The 17,419-nt window shown below is 41.5% G+C and overlaps 1 protein-coding gene across 4 annotated transcripts in view; it reads right to left on the bottom strand.

Moving 5' to 3' along the window:
* Positions 1–3,578: 3,578 nt before the first annotated feature.
* Positions 3,579–17,419, bottom strand: part of tfec (transcription factor EC) — a 45,615-nt gene continuing 31,774 nt past the window's right edge. The window contains exons 1-8 of one of the 4 annotated variants that reach the window (XM_005915606.2): positions 15,036–15,223; positions 11,108–11,362; positions 10,252–10,353; positions 8,142–8,262; positions 7,228–7,284; positions 7,020–7,095; positions 5,926–6,073; positions 3,579–4,816 (exon numbers count right to left, since the gene is read on the bottom strand). In XM_005915606.2, the coding sequence (XP_005915668.1) occupies positions 4,334–4,816; positions 5,926–6,073; positions 7,020–7,095; positions 7,228–7,284; positions 8,142–8,262; positions 10,252–10,353; positions 11,108–11,362; positions 15,036–15,092 (1,299 nt within the window). In that variant the 5' untranslated portion in view covers positions 15,093–15,223 and the 3' untranslated portion in view covers positions 3,579–4,333. Of the gene's footprint in view, positions 4,817–5,925; positions 6,074–7,019; positions 7,096–7,227; positions 7,285–8,141; positions 8,263–10,251; positions 10,354–11,107; positions 11,363–11,936; positions 14,395–15,035; positions 15,224–17,419 lie in introns of those variants that run through there. The other 3 variants (XM_005915605.3, XM_005915607.3, XM_014329419.2) reach the window with 3 other exon arrangements.

Raw genomic sequence — 17,419 nt, 5'->3', positions numbered from 1 at the left:
TTTATTAACAACAGAGCAGAGTGCAGCGTTTCTTATGGCTGCCGTAAAACCCTCCTAGTATATAAACTGTGGATATCTTCTAATCATATCTAATGTTCTTTATGTATGCAAGGATATTGTAAGCTATTAACATATGCGGCAAAAAAAAAGAAAGAAAAAAGAAAGAAAGCCCCATAATTGTTCCTTTTTACCATTTAATCCCAGGCACTGGAAGATACAGCAGAGATCACATTAACATTTACATTTCTGAATCCCTCCACCTCCTTGATACAGTTCCAGCTTTCAGCCCCGGCATCTCATCTGCCTTTACATAATATCAGGGCGTATTAATGCTACATATGGCACTGTCTGTGCTGTGCCGATTTACATTTTTCCTAATGATGTGCTTTCATTTTTCCTCCTCTTATCCCCCGTGTCCTTCCCTTCACCTCCAGCCCACAGCCCACTGTGATTTAAAATGCATACAACTGTGCCGCTGTTTTTTACTGCGGAATAACAAAAAAAACACACACACAAAAAAAAGAGCGGGCCGAGACACCTTCGGTTGCCCCGGCTCCATCTGTTGCACATCTGGAAGTGGTGTGCGGCACCAATAATTGGAAGTCAATTTGTTTGAAGTTATGTATTTGGCATCTGGTGCAATTCATAAAAACTCTGGAAATCGCATTAATTTTATAGCATCTTGAGAAGGGCCTTTTTAAAAAAAAATTCAATTCTCTGTCTCTCGTGTTCCTTTGTTAATGCACGTGGGGGCCTCGGCGGTCCGTTGACGTGGGAGTTTGTCGAGCGTTGGTCAGGGTGTGGTCCCTAATAAAATCAGCCCTTATAGAATCATGGGAAGTATTACTCTGGTGCAATGGAGGAACACAGTCAATGGTATGAGCATTAAAATGTGATGCTCAGACTTTGGCGAAGTTTTATATATTTTTTTTTCACTTTTAACTTTGACCTTAGCTTCAGATCGCTTCTTATTTTCCTGAAGGGGGGAAAAAAACTCATGGGGGGGGGGGTAGTTTGCCACATTTCCAGTAGATGGGTTGACTGATTGAGAAGCAGCATGGTGTTGTTTGTCACACAGCTCTGAGTCATGGCTGAAAATAGATATGACACTTGATGTTTGGTTCCTCACTGCCGGCTGTCATATTGTTATTCCCACTCAAATTTCACCTAATTTGTGCACAAGTCTTGTCACAGTCCAGATCCTGATGAGGGCTTTTACGTGGATTTCTCTCTCTCTGTCTCTCTCTCTCTCTCTCTCTTTTTTCACCTTCTCTTCCACCTATGTGTGGCAACGAAGCTCAGTGATACACACACCTGCGCGTGCATTTGTGCGGCGAGTGTGTGTTTGTGTTTACACACGAGCACATTTGATTAGGCTTGTTTGTGTGCACGAGCGAGCGCGCGGCCCCCCGTGCATATGTCTCCGAGCTTGCCATGCCTCCAAAGTGAGTCACCTCAGCGGGAGGTGATTAAGAGTTGCCAATGGCAGGCTCGACAGGTGAGCGCATTGTAGCATGCTGGCAGCTCTGGCATCTGTGCAGGTGACAGCTTCTCCTGCTCGGCGGTGGCGTCAGTGTTGGTGGGTGGCAGGAGGTCTGACAACGTTGTTTTGGTGACAGAACGACTGCGCTGTGAGGTTCACGACATCACTTGCCTTCTTTAGATTTGTCAGTTTATGCTGGGAAGTATATGGAGTACCCTGGACTTTAGCATATACTGCCAAGGCACAGTTCCATATGGGAAAGTAGTGTTTTCCAGCCATTGTTACACAGTAACGTTTTTTTTATTCTTCTTTTATTGGCTTTTCTTAAATAATCCACCACAAACGTTTCCTATTGGCACCACAGTCCTGCATTGAGTTTCTTTTCATTACTGCACAGTGTGATAACAACACACAGCCAGCTGCTGCCACCTGCTGTTGCAATCAGGATACAGCAGCAGCCTTTTCTTTTCTTTCCTCCTTTTTTTTGCAGTCGTGGAAGTGAGGTAATTCACCGAAGGGGACCATGTTCCTGTGGGTGCTTGTAGTATAACAGAAGGGAGGTGAAGTATTATTTTACTAGGTGCACTTTTTTTTTCTTTGCAGATTCTGTAAGAAGCTACAATCCCATCTGTTTCTCTACGACGGAAATTAGGCAAGGACTATAGCGAGTGAGACAAAGATTGAGAGAGTTGCGCAATTAGAAATACACCCAGATTTGTTTTACATGTTCAAGTTTAACTCCTTACACATGCAGCTAATGCCTCTAACATGCAGGCAGACATGTTTTCTCCATCCAGCGCAGACACAAACCCTCCGAGTTTTTCAAACCTGGGCTTGATGAGCTGTGATATTCCTAATAAAAAGTCACTTGTTCTGATGTCACTGTTGCCTCATCCGACCACATTTCCTTTTGAAGCATGTGCACAACGGACCTTGAACTTTGCCTGTGATAGCTTTTTGATATGGAGGAAATGAATTAGTTAGGAAGTGTGGAAGTGTGTTTTGTCTATTGAGTGTGAATGTTTTGGTTTTGTTTTCTTTTTAATTAACACCTTTTTAAAATGTTCTTGCTTCATATCCTTCCAATACTTTAACTACAACAGAGAGTACTGTTTTGTTTTGTTTAGCATAACAGAAATCTGTATTTGCCTTCTATAACTGATTTGGAAAGTTACTCGTAAACATCACTAATCACTTTGTAGTTTGAAGTGGCTGTGCTCCAAACCAATTGATTGGATCTTCTCTTTATTTGCAGCTGAAGAGGAGATGCGAGTGGGATACGTTTCGATTTCAGTACACACTAATAAGACTCTGAAACATTAATTTGAAGAGGCTTTGATGAGAAATCCATTTGGGAAGTATTGGCGTGTTTGTTGTATTATTAATGCATGACCTCATGATTAGAAAACCGCTTGTTGATGTATGATTTTTGTCAATGACACAGCTACTTTTTTTTTTGTCAATATGAGATCAAAGAGTTTTTATTTCTGTGTCACACAGAAAGTTTCTGCGGCTAACTTTGATACAGATTGTTTATAATCGTATTCCGAAAAGGACACCATCTCCACAACCTCTTACCTCAAAGGAAACTTTCTCGGCTCTCGGCTAACAGCTCTCAGAGCAACTCTTTATCCGTCGCCATTATTCATCCTCAAGGGCTCATCAGCTCACAGTGGGCTCATCAGAATTATTACTCCTCCTCCACTTGTCTTTATTATCTAATTTCCCTCCTCTCTCTTCCTTTCGGCCTCTCGTTGCCAATCAGCCACCTTGTAAGGCTCTTCGCCTTTCACTATGAATCTTTCCAGGCTTTTTTTATTCACTCCTGTTGTCATCCAGAATGTGCTTTTCTTTTCTTTTTCTTCTTTTTTTTGCCCCCAGTTTACAACTAGTCACTTTGTATCGAGTTTTTACCTGCAGGTTTGTGGGTGTTGAGTTAGAAGTAAAAGTTTTTGTAGCAAAGTGAGAAATGTGTTGCTTGGATGTGACAGATTGCTAACTCTAACTAAATTCCTGACGGTGGCTACAACAGGTGTGACACTCAGGAACAATTGCTTGAGGAAGGGTGCACCAATGAATCCAGCATGACAAGAAATAAGAAATACAAAAAAAAGGGGTTTATTACGTCGTTCCCACCCCTACAAAGAAGTTTTTTAAAAAGGTGTTAGATAATAATATATATACTTTTTATGAATAAATGGATTAAAACATATAAATACACCAACATTTCAAACAAAAACATTTCAAAGACACTGATGAGGACGTGTTAGGCATTGGGGTGAGTACATCAGTACTGGTCAAATAAGGCACATCAAATAATGCAACCATCTGCAACGTATTAACATGATCTTTTGTAAAGAATTAATGCTTTCATGAAAGGAAACACCTTTGGTATGTTTTTAGTGGTTATTTTGCATATGTTACAGTGTGTGGCCACCACAGTGTGTTTAAAAAACAGTAGTCATTAACATTATGTACTTATAATTGTCTCCCTTTTTCTTATAAGTCTTTTTCAGCTGTGTCTGGGAGGCAGAGAATAGTTGAAACTGTCTGTAGTAAAGTTTAAAAAGAGCAGCCGGTCCGTGGTGTGCTCACAGGATGTTTCTGTTCCCGCTCAGCTTTGGCGAACGTCAGTGTTCTGTAGCTTCAACACTCAACTGATCGACAAGAACTACACGCTTAATGCACAGGTGGCACTTTAAAGGAGTGCTGTCAGCTGTCGTTTAAATTACTTGCAACCCTAGTAGGAGTCTTAAATGTATGCTCGGAGCCATCACTCAGTCATTTAAAGGCCACGTGGATGCCCTTTACCGACAGGGATTATAGGTGATAACGAGACTGAGGGCACCCTTATAGGTCATCACCCTCGGCAGAGCTGAAGCTGCTCCTGCGGCTGCTGTCCTTGGATGCAGCTCCGGGGGAGCCGGCCGAGAGGAGCGGATCGGTGCCAAACGGCGACAGTGGGTCATCCATCAGGATCTCATCCAGCTGGTGTTCCTCCTTAAGCGTGGTGGTGAAGAAGTCTGTGAAATGGGACAGCGGGTCGGAGAAGGTGGTGCAGGCGTCAGTGCCACTAATGTGATCCTGCGGCCCGCTGACGGTGGCGGTGGATTGCACGCCAGATGCCGCAGCTATCCTCTGGAGGTAGTCGTTGTTGATGTCCTCTTGGTAGAGAGTTGGCTGCTGAGGTTGCTGGGCCTGGGGAGATGATTGCTGCTGCTGCTGTTGTTGTTGTTGTTGTTGTTGTTTGAGTAGGTGGGAGGAAAGTTCGACCGTCCCCAAGGCTGTGGCCATGTTTGGTAGCCCGTGAGCTCGTGCTTGAATCTCAAGCTCCTGGAAAGCAAAGAAAAGAAACCTTTTAAAAAATAATAGGTTTAGAAAATGTGTGCATGCATGGCGAGAGCAGGCATAGGTTCAAAGGTGCTGGGGCTGGAGGTGGGTTGCAAAGCAGTTTGCAGCTGTAGGTGAAGCTGCCAACTGGATGCACAGATGGATGTAAGCTGAGACGTCAACTTTTTTTTGGAAAAAAAAAAGCTATGTGTAGTATCTGAATAACTATCTAAAACTGTGTGAAATTCATCAGTTATGAGCTGACGTCTTTAACTAATATGGGAGTAGCTCTGACACAATCACAGTCACACCCTGGCTCCTCCACATTCTGAGGTTGGATTGGGAGGTTCACTGCGTAATCTTCTCACACTTTTACAGAGTACATTATCTGTGCTTATCACCCATCAGTGACACCACAAAGCCCTGCTGTTGCATTAAGCCCTTTGTTTGCTGCCCTTTTGTCAGGGTTGGTTATTGTTTCACACATACTTTTATCATCATTTCTGATTACACATACTTTTCTTTTCTTTTTTTTAGCATTCCCATCATTGATATCTACTCTGGTTAACCACAGTGAATGAGTGTGAAAGTCTGCATGTGCATAGTGCAATCCTATCAGCACACATTTATCAGTAAGCATCTCTTCTATTAGTGCTCTTCATCTATTTATGCCCCTGTTGCATTCCCTGAGGTCGCAGAGCTGAGGTCATTGTGTTTATTTATCAGGTAATTAGCACTGACCTCTATAAGAAAAGATTATGGGATGTGAAGGATCTTTTGTAAAAGAGAGTGGTGGTGAAGGTGGCGGGGACTGTGGGAGTCCCTAAGTTTGCGTTGTGGTATCGTAAAGCATTCAGGTGGAAATTAGCGTGAAGTACCTGGGGATGATGGATGTGGGACTGGCAGTTACCAGCTGATCTTTGGCAGGAAGAACTCAGTATTGTAAAAATAGAATTAAAATATGATGCTGTGTGCTGATTGGCTTGTAAAAATGTATATGAAATATAAGTTCCTACTTTTTCTCTCTGTGTTTATCAAATGTGTCAAGCACTTTATCTGCATTTATACCACAGATATAAAGTAAACCCACTGAGACATTCACATCTTATTACCTGGATCCTCAGGAGCAGCCTCCTGTTGGCTTGCTCCAGCTTCTTCTGACGGCTTTCCAGCTCCCGGGCGTGCTGCTGCTCCTTCTGCAGCCATCTTATGTACTCCACCGAGGCCTTGAGGATGGTGCCTTTGTTCCACCGCATGTCGCTGCAGAAAGGAGAAACGTAAAAGATAACCTTTTACACAGAACCCCCTTATGTCGGCAGAATATCCTTTGCAATAAAAAAAAAAATGCAGGGAAAAGTTTTAACAGAGGTTTTTTTTCTCCCCCTTTTTTATGATATGAATAAGAAATGGTGATTTACACGGGGCAATTATTCATCCTTGGACATTACATGGGGACACTGAATGGGAATTTTAATAGAATAGTTAAGTAGCTATGTGGAAAGTCCATTCTTGTACCTCCTTGTACGGTAAAATTAATCCTCGAATAAAAATAGGTGAAGGGAAAATGAGCTAAGCAGGAAGGCAAGGAGAAAAATGGAGAAATGGACTTAAGGTGCTAGAGTGCAAGTCATTCTTTTGGAGATATTATTACTTTTTTAAAAGAGGACAGGGAAGCTGTAGTAAAATTGTCCTTTTCCACACGAGTGAGACGTTGGCCTGATCAGCGCTAATAATCTCTTTTATCCCGCGTTAATGGCACGACGACAACGCTAACCTTCCATTTAAATTTGAAGCAAAGTTCAACTGCGAAAGATGGCCGCGGGATTTCAATTCAGTTCCACGCTCCGTCTCGGTGTTCCAATTGTGCTTCAAACTTTGATTCAAATGCCGTGGCCCGCTTCTTTGCATTTGACCCTTTCCTCATCATTCATGCTTTGAGCTGAACTGCCGGGACCCGGCGAGGAGACGTACAGCTCGGAGAGCGTCGACTACAATGAGAGTTCAAGTGCACCCTTGAAATATGACTGAAATGTGCTCGAGAACTCATTTGAATTCAATGAACGACGTTTCGAGTGTCTTTGTGCTGCGAATTTAATACCCAACACACAGGTTCTTGCAGTTGTTTCAGTGGCGTGAAGTGAAGCGAAGCAGGTGGGGTGGCGGGGGAGAATTTTTCAGTAAATATATTTAGGATTTTGCAACTTACGGATCATTCGACTTTGGTATGAGTGTTCCAAGCTCCTTAATCCTGTAGTTAATGTTGTATCGTCGCCTTCTTTCAACTGTGCAAGCAGAAAGAAAAAAAAAGGGAGCAAAAGTTGATGAGAGCAGTGTCAGATGCTGCACCAAAGGTTATCCCAGATGTTAAAGTATTATGGAGCTGAACGGCGTGGGTTGGAGGGGGTGACACTTACTCAAATTATGGTTGTCTTTTTTCTGCCTCTCTTTGGCCATCACCCTTGTGTCGTGTTCTGTCAAAAAAAAGCAAAAAAAACCATAAAAATACACGAATAAATAAATCACGCAGGAGAACGAATGGATTAGCAATGCACACAGATTTAGAAACTGAAAGACAACAAATACAAAAAGCCACAGAAGGTCCAGTCAGGAGACGCACAATCAGCCGTTTTGAGGGGAGTTCAGCGCCGGGGTCAGAATGAGGAGTGTCTGTGCAGCGAGTCTACACTACGGACATAAATTTGACCTCCTTACACACACGCTGACCCCCGGTTCATCCCCCTCCAGCATGTATGAAGCTCATTGTAAAGAAAAAGAAAAATGGTAACCCCATTTTTTTTACCGCAAAACATTCTATAATTAAGAAGATTTAGCGAATTGACTCATCCGTCCGAGAAGGACAAAAATTCCAGTGTATCCATATTTGTAGTCACGTTCTCCTAAATTACATAATTGGGGACCTGAGATTGGATTTCCCAATTTGTCTCTTGTTGATTTAATCAGGACAATTTGAACTCTGTGCAACAGCCCATTGTCCCCTCTGCCTACACTCAAATGAAACAGATGGCAATGTTCTTATTTGCCCATTGACACTGAAGGATTTCATTTATTTATTTATTTTTGGTCAGGCATCCTTTCTGTTTCCTAATCAGCTTTCGTCTGGGTGTTTGTAATTAATATGAACAAAAAAACCTAAAAGGATCTCTTTTGTTGTTGTTGTTGTTGTTGTTGTTGTTGCCTTGAGATGAAAAGTCTCCACTAGTGTCTAACAAAGGGAACTTTGTTTTAGCTTCTATTTTTTTAGGTTTCACAATGTGAGCAACTCTTTAATGGTTTAGCTGTTTGGTCAGATTATGGTATGAGTTCATACCTGTGTATTCCCTTTTTACAGTGAGCTTTGTAGGGTTAGATGTAGGACTCAGTCCACCATTAGGGGCGTTCATACCTTGTTCACCCCCATAGACGTCCAACATGCTGCTGCTGAGAGACACCTAGGCAGGAGAGAGGGGAGATGCAGAGGAAGAAAGGGGAGTGAGTTAAGTGAATGGGAAGTGCATTTACATTTCACGCATTCACACGCACATAAACAAACGGGGCTTTCACACTTTGACACAAAAGCCGCCAAACAAACAGTTGTTTTTAACTGCTGTGTGGCTTTGTTTGGCAAAACTGACAAGAGACATGTGGAGTGATCAGAGCGTTGAAGAGAAGATTGTTAGCATCTCCTCCACTCTACCCGGGAATGTGGCAATGGAGTAAAAACAACTTAACAGAAACGCAACCTAATTGCAAGACGTTTTACCCCTGACCTCGAACCCAGGCTTGCTGCTCGCCAAGGGGGCGATTTGACCAAACATAGCGCCTTGATTTGCTAATGGTACCATTTTCAGAACCCCTCCAGATGAAAGTGCTCCTAACACTGATTCGCTCTGTGTTGAAAATAGCATCCCATTAGATGAAAAGGCTAGCTAGGTCAACTGCATGAACAGAGGCAAAACTGTTTTCCTACGGGTGTCTTCTTGTCTGAGAACACATGTATCCCCCCTCTGCAATAATACGGCCTTTTCATGGAGTGGAGGGAGAGAGAGATGTCTGGATCTTTAGCATGATGACACACGTGTGTGTCTAATTGGCATTTGTGTATTTATGTCGAAAAAAAAGCATGCCAGAAGCCACCACGGATTCCAACTAATTTTATCTCCAACGTGTGTTAGATTTAACAACCACGCTATTATATGTGGAAAAAGGAAGTCAAGAGAAAATGAGTGTTAGCTGGTTTTAAAAATATGTATGTATGTGTATATATATATATGAGGAGGGGACAAAATTGCATATCAAAATAAAAGATAGGAACAATTCCCCTACTACTAAAATTGTAATCACTTCAATTCCTCTCCCGTCTGCGTTCCTGAGTGTGTTGACACAGCGAAACGATGTGATGCATCGTACTGTATGACTAATTAGGATGAATTGATCCATTTAAGCACGGTATCATTTCTGAACAAGCCCATGGGGACTATGTGCATTAGGCCAATCCACTGGCTCAGTAACTCTCTCTGGCAAAATCTCTCACTCTTCGCTCCTGGCTGTTGCATTCCTGTCCTACATTTGAAACCCACTGACTCGCCCTCATTCTTCCTCCTCCATTACAATGTCTGTTGTGTTTTACTCTGTTTTGCTTTATCTGTGTGTGTGCGCCTCTTTTTATTTGTGGAGTTAGGCCTGATTCCCATTGTGTAGCTATGTTCTCTGGCCAAACGGACCTCTTGTCCCAGAGTTTTTGAATTCTTCCCTGTCTGTGAATCCTACTGATGCATCAGTGCATCTACTTCATTTTTGCTAAAGAGTTAAAAAGTGTGCATTTTATGTGTGTTTTTTTTTAGACTGATTTAAAGTTTTCCTTTATGTTACTAAATGCTTTAATGCACTAATCTAAATGTCAGGTTTAGATTTGATTACTTTGAGAGCATTTATTTGATTTTTTTTGTTATGCGCACATCATTACAGACTAGTATAAAAAGACCTTTCTCACATGTGATTTTCCTATGAATTTATGAATTTACTATACATTTAGCTTTAGTTGTTAAACGCATGTCATCACTTTTCCTTTAAAAAAAAAGTTCTTAATCTGCTTTGTTAAACTTCTTTAGTAATGTTGCTAATCTCAAGTGAACTTTGACTCATTTCTAGACTTAAGCTGACCTCAAACTGAGTCGGGTCCCCTTTTTCCCAAGCGAGTCAGACCAGCACCTAAGGGTTTGGGTAAAGAAACCTCACTTTCAAGTCCCCATTCAACTTTAAAAATAGAGAAGTGATTAGTTAAGGGGACTGTCACATATCTAGGCTCACCTAGTCTAACCCACAGAAGTAGCCATGCAGAAATGCAGAAATCAGCACAAAGCATTATTTAAAAAAAAACGGTGGGGGGGGGGGGGTTAATGAGTAGCTATTAGAGCAAAGTTGATGTGATTCATACTTACATTGTTTTGCATTATGATGTTAGGCTCCATGCAATCCAAGCCTCCATCATTGAAACCGGATTCAAGACTAATTAGGTCATCAATAACTTCATCCATTGGAAACTAAAAGAAAACAGTGATTTCAGTGTATTCAAGGACAGACTGATGATGTTTGTACCAGAATTTCAATGCTGTCCAATTCGTTTGAAATCTCAACATTCAAACCAGAATAGACAAGGGAAAAAGAGGGAGGAACTGTGGAGAGATTAATTCAATAACAGACGAGCTCTTCGCCGCCATGTTCTCAGATTTGTTAGTGGTGCTGGCGGGAAAAAACAGGCATCTGTTACCAACCTAGTTTCCTCCTTTGAAAGGGGTTCTCTCATCAGAGACTGCATGTCTGAAGTTATTGATGAGCACATCAGAGAGAGAGGGCGATCAATAATGGCATCACTTTGTTTAGATGATTAGTTGGACCTGCTCCCTGCATTAAGATTCAGACCCAATCCAGATAGTACATTTAGTCATAATTGATGCTTCTGAAGTATGCCCCGTGTCAGCTATCCATCTCAACAAAGTGTCAGCCATTATTTATCACCCTTAGAAAGAAATTAGAGGGGCAGCAACAAATCTTTCACAAGTGCTTATTAAAAATCAACAGAGAAGAAAAGCTTTGCTTTAAAGTAATAGGCTGTGCTGAAAGGAAAACCTTGTAAGGATGTTGTGTAATTTACAAAAACCATGAACCACAGTTCATCCGTAAGTGACCCAGTCTGTGGTTCAAAACTTCTGTTTCAATTTCACGGTCGGAGTTCTCTGAATTTCAGTTCCACAAAGTCATGACTGAGATTCTTTCCTTTTCCATGCATCCACTCACCTCACTGTCATGATTGGCCATCGTAAGCAGGGTAACAGGGCTGTTGGGGTTACTGCTGTCACTGACAGGGGGCATGTGTCCGTTCCTCATGATCGGCACGGTGGCGAGTGCCTGGCCAGGGGTGTGCGGATGTGTCACGGCGTGGCCTGATGCGGCCGAGGAGGCCAGCTTGGAGCCCAGCGTCAGGTACTGCTTCACGGGCTGATTCTGGCTCTGGTGGAGATGGAACTTGGAGTTCTCCAGGTGGCTCTGTACCTGTAGCAGAACAGATCATTCAACAGTTCAGCAAGCTGACTAAGTTAGTCCAGGAAGCGCAAGGTTGGGCACTGTTTCCCATACCGCTGAAACAGCGCTGACTCAGAGTATTTGCACAGGGGTTGTCCAAAACAGCTGTTGACTTTATGAAAAGAATATCTAAAGTAACACACATAACTAGTTTGCCGTGATTAGTCACTTATGCGCAGTAAATTTACAGACTTGCAAAATGTAAGTTAGAACTCATAATAAAGTGAATCATGTACAGAAATAAAAATGTTGAAAGTGTCTTTATGGGAATTTAATCTCATTCTCTGAACTCATTTTCACAGTCTAAAAGTAAAAAAAACAAACCTAAAAGCAAAAAGCTTTTCTTCCCCCCTGAGACTTCAGCTGAATTTAACCAACTAAGCTGACTATTTTTACAATCAGTCTTAATATTTAATCTTCAGTTGATCTTGAATTACATGTCAGTACAGCAATAGTCAAGATAACCTTAAAAAACATTATGAAAGCAGTGTTAAATAAACTTTACCAAGCCGCTCACAACGTTTCTAAAAGTTGGTATTCTTACATTTGAAGCTCTGGTTGCATCCCGCATTGTGTAGTAACTGCAGTCACTTAAGTGTGGCATTCTCAGAAAAGCAGATAATCTTCAAATTGATTTGTTCTGGTGTGGCAGCAGGTCAACTTTAGGGATCCACGGCTGCTGCTGCTGCTGCTGCTATCCTGTTGATCTGGTGACTTCTCAGTGAGTGTCTGTCCCTTCCAGTCTCCCTACCAGCTCTTTATAAAGGACCCTAAGTGAACTAATTAGGCCCAAAGCTGGGTGTAAGCCTTTATGTTGCGTAGCAATGATAATCACTTCAAACACTGGACTGTTAGATCATCCAAGGTTTGATCACTGCAGGGTATCTGCCTTTAGCATCTATCACTAACTCCCTCAGACCGCCCTTTTCTTTCTGGTTGACCAATCAGTGGTGATCTCCCAAAGTCCTCTGCAACCCTCTGTAGGGGTTGTGGCAGCACAATTGACCCTTGTTCCCCAGTGAAGTTTTTAAATAACTCCTCCAATGCCATTTTTAACCAAGCCTTTCAATTCATTCAAGGCTTTTAAAGTAAATAGTTTAGTATTATGCGTTCCCCATACAATAACTGCAGTAAATCTGTTTTGAAGTCTCCTTTGGTGTAAGTTGAGGGCAAATTTAGGAAAGAACATCCCTCCTAAAATATCAAATTTTCATGCTTGTTGGTGCTCACAAAGACGGTTGCTGTCGTGACTTGCTTTATTAGTTTAGGGGCTGCAGAGTATTTAGGGGAGTACATGAAGTGCTATGATTTAAGAATGGTAGTCTTGTTGACTGTAATAGGTTGGTCAGTTTGCCTGTGTCTCGCTTACTTCCTCCCAAATCTGTTTTATTTACTGGTCAAAACAGCAAGCTCTCAGTTATTTTAAACCATGGAATAGATGCTCTTTCAGGGACTGACGGAATCAGGACCCACCAAAAACTGAGCAACAACAAGTTCAAGAAGCTTAGATTGGCCAGACCAGTATTACTCGAACATGATTTGAAAATGCCGATATTTAATGTGTTCCTAATTTCATGGTAACACATTTAGATCACAGTACTCAGCCTTAAAAACAGGTGACAGGTGTCGTTTATGTCAAGATGAGGAAAGCAGCTAGCTTATTTAAAATGCCAAAAAAAAAGTATCATCAGCTGTTGGTTAGAACAGTCCAAGTGTTACTTCTTCTTTTACGCTGCCTCAGAAAAAAAAAATAGTCAGAACTGATTTGTTATGCAGCTATCCTTTATATCGTCATGCTTTCAGACCAAACTTCTTATTCTTCAAATGCTGTCTGGCACAAAGCTGCTGAACTGTAGGGAGTTTTTAGCTTTGACAGCTTTAGAATTGGTCTTTATGCTAAAAGTCAGCATTAAATTCCCCCTTGTCAGCTAGACTAGCTGACCTTATTCACAACTCAGCCACCTAACTAAGACCAGGCTCATCACAATACTCATCTTGTCAGTAGTGACTAAGAGTTGTTATCTGAGTTCTCCAGGCTAAACAAGATGCCAGTTGTTAGCCAATCAACATTTTTTTCCACTTTGGATAGCAGGAGGGATGCCAGGACCGCTGCACACCACATCTGCTTTGTGTGACAGCGGATTGTCCTGGTTTCACTTCAGCTTTCTCACTACTGTAAATGCCGGAGACACGCTTGTTATCCACTTAAGGAAATCTGATTAGATTTGAGGAGTAATGGTGCTTCAGTCACCAAGGCCAGCCTCGACAATGGCAGGTCTGTGCATGTGTGAAGCGGGCATGCAGGAAAATTATCAGTGCCCGCCATACACATGGGTCAGGAGAGAATATAAGAATGTAATCAATCAGGAGTTTGGGCATGTTGTAGCTATTCAGATGCTTCAGTTTTGTTTTGTTTTGGTTGTTTTCCTCTTTTTCGGCACGGCTACCAGCACCTGCTACAACAATCGAGGCAGTGTTTGAGATTATTGGCACAGAGGAGGTCATGGGTTCAGTTTTCTATTTACACACATTTGCACAGTTATTCCGGACATGCAAACCTACATTAGACTATGAAAGCTTTTTGCCTTTTGACTTCATGCACATAGTTTAACTTTAGAACACACCTTCTTGTCAGCATATTTCAGAGTGTTTGAATAAAATAATATATATCTGTATCTTCCTCACTTTTCGTCATTAGAGATATTAGACCACTAAAATAAAAATGCCAAAACCCAGAACATGCCTTTGTCCCTACATATGTCCTAATCAAATCTAAAGCACTCTACAGTACACGCCCAAGAAATCCCATCACAAGTGAATACAACTGCAGCTCTTCAACATATCAATTCAAAGCTCTGTCAGGCTTAAAATAAAGCAACATCCCAAACCTCAGCTTCTACTTACAGATAGCAGCAGGCCCGAAATTACAGTAACACCTTCACAGCTAAACGTAAGCCCAGTTCTTTAGCCTCTATTTGTGAGATCCATTTAACAGTGGTGTCATTTACCTCGCAGTTAAGAGGCGTATTTCTTTAGTGGCCCTCTCCCCCCGAAATGCTGCACTCACAAAGCCATTGTACTAGACAACCTTGCAGGTTTTACATTGAAATGCACAAAGCTCTTGCCTAATCCAGTTTCAGTCTTGCCCAAGTTCTCCTTTCACTTCAGAAAAATCCAACAACTTATGAAACACTGGGTGATGGTGACATTAGCTAGCTGTACAAATTATGGGCAAAACCTACTAGGAGTTTTGGATTCATTTCTGCAAAATGCCGCACTTTGCGACATATTGATGCAGATTATTAACATCTAACATCTTGTTTTCCCATCTCAAATGGATGGAGATGAGTTGAAAGTGGAACAAAACTCTTCCTCGGTCATGCTTACTGTATTTTGCTGAGCCTGCTAACCAGTAAATAGCTGTAACCACCCACTAGATTGTGCAATGTGAGGAAAGATAAGACTGGGATAGCGAACTGATAGCAAAAGTCCCATTCCACGGTGCCTCCATGGTTAGTCTGGCTGTAACTGCAAATGTGTCTTGCGTGCAAACAAATGCACACATAGAATTTAACACAATGTTTTCTTCAGTGTGTGTCATTGCCTCAAAATTCCTGGGCTGTAAATAAGTCATTTCCCCTACCTGTAAAAGTTGGATCTCTGTCAAGGTGATTACTTTGACCACACAACAGCGGCTCATGGCTCTCCAGAGTGGCAGCGTCTCCCACCACAGGAGCTGCAAATCCTTACAGAAGAAGAACAACTGTCACAGCCACAGCTTCGTCTCACACCGTGACAGGAGGAGAAGAAGAGGAAGAAAAAGAGAGGTGCTGCAGCCTCCTTCCTGAATTTTTTTTTTTTTTTTCAGAAATATCAGAAAGGAAGCCATGACACATCAGCTTATTTGGGAGCAGCACGAGCCGTTTCCCCTCTGTAGCTGTGTGTCTGTGTGTGTGTTTGGTCAAGGAAAAGGCCTGACAGAGGCAGAAATACAGATGGCATTTACAGTAGGGGGTTGAAGTAAGTGTGTGTATGTGTGTGTGCGAAGCTATAATAAGTTGACAGAATGTGAATTCCTGCTTGCTTGTGGATCACTACACTTTCCTGCTTTTCCCGCATAACATCCAGCCTAGCTCAGCGCAGTTTCCTGTCTTCATGACACCAACTTCCCAGTGGAAGTCATTTTATCCACAAAACTGTAGTCACTTTTCCAACACAGGGAAACAGGAATCTTGAGAATGTGTGCAAACATGCTAAAACACACATTTTATTATGTTCTAGTTATTATTAGGCCAAAAATCCCTGAAAAGTCCTCCCTTTAATCCCAAGATTTACAAGTTTTTATATTAGCAGGTGAATAAATCTGAATCAGAGTTGCTCCGATACATGTTCTGGGGTGAACTCCACAATGGTCATATAGTAATTATTTTTGATTTACTGTAATAAATGCATCAGGATTAATTTGAGGACATTGAACATAATGGCTTAAACTGAATCACAATGATTCAATTAAATCAATCCTGTGCAGACTTTGGGTTTTAAAAGTCTTCTTTCAGCAGTTTAAATGCAGCCTGCCCCACACGTGTCTATGGTCAATGTTTTCATTACGCAAAGAATGCCCTTCTTGATGCTACTGTACACAGTAATCTTCTGTGTATATAGCGGATCTAGATCATTAGGTAATATTTATGCTGCACTATCTGGATTCTGTTGCTGCTGTTTGACCATCAACACGAGGCATGCCCATCTCTCCAGCTTATCTGTTGCTGTGTTTTCCTGCACTCGTTTTTGTACTGTTCTAACCATTACCCATGTGTATATTTGTCCACTCTTTTGTTTATTTGATGTCTGCTGTATGTACGCTCCATCAGATCTAGGCAAAAATTCCTGGCTGGCCATTTTTGGCTCATCTTGGGGCAAGCCACAAGTGCTCACCTTTGTTAGTCCCCCGTCATAGCATGTTTTAAACATCAGGGACTTCCTGTAAGAGTTGGCCTGCTTCTGAGACAACACTTCAAAGTGCAGCGCCCACATCTGAGGACTGTTTTATCCTGCTAGAAAAGGAATGCATAATGGACACAGCACCACTGCACTTTTAATGATTCTCATATGAATTAAATATTACAGCTATTTTAACTGGATTACACATGAAACTGTGTGCGAGAGCATGCGCTTGTTACCTTGATGAAATATTGAATTTAAGAAAATGGTTCACCTCAGCAGTGCTGCGAAAATAATTAAAATTCATACTTAAAGTAAAGACATCTCACTGTAAAATGATTTAAAGGTGCCCTGTGGAGGTTTGATTGTAAACAAACTTCTTTTTTTTAAAAAAATGCCATCATTAATTACAAAAACACGGGTAATATTTTGAAGCCTGAGAGAAAAGGAAATGTAAATTCGTACAGCGCCATTAGCGGTACATAACTACAGCTGTGGTTAAAAAAGAAAAACTGATTCCTGTAAGTACACAAACAAAACCTATTTAACTATATTTGACTGATATAGCAAGCAGAGGACTTAGTTGTGAAACTATTTTCTCTGGTTTTAACACCAAGTCATAAATAGAAAAATATTTTCATAATCATTTTACTTAACAGTTCACTTTCCACTGAATTTTGGTTTAAAAATGTAGTGAACTAAAATGTGAGCTACTGTAGCAAAGTGTAAATACCTGACATAACACACTAATAGACTAACAAGGTATGCATTTGTGGCTGACTCATTTACCTTTAATTTTACAAATGAGTATTACATAAATAGCTACAGTCAGCTGAAGGTCTTCAGAAAGCTGAGAGAGGAGTAGGAGAAAGAGCGACGCAGTGCAGCCTGTCCTTTTTGTCAGTACAGGGTAGATGTAATTAGTCAAAATGCAATAATACAATTTTTGCTGCTAAATCAGTTAGAGCGCATTATTCTTTCTGTGAGCAGTGAAAAAGGAGCCTGTTCACAGGAACACCTGAGAGGTCGCAGACCCTCATGCACACATGCATGCACACTACTTCACAGACACGCGCTAGTTAAGAA

Source organism: Haplochromis burtoni, unplaced genomic scaffold, assembly GCF_018398535.1.
Source record: "Haplochromis burtoni strain Fernald_Lab_line unplaced genomic scaffold, NCSU_Asbu1 Contig_14, whole genome shotgun sequence".
Taxonomy (NCBI): Eukaryota; Metazoa; Chordata; class Actinopteri; order Cichliformes; family Cichlidae; genus Haplochromis; species Haplochromis burtoni.
The sequence above is the reverse complement of the archived record's forward strand: the minus strand, read 5'-3'. Positions and strand labels throughout refer to the sequence as shown.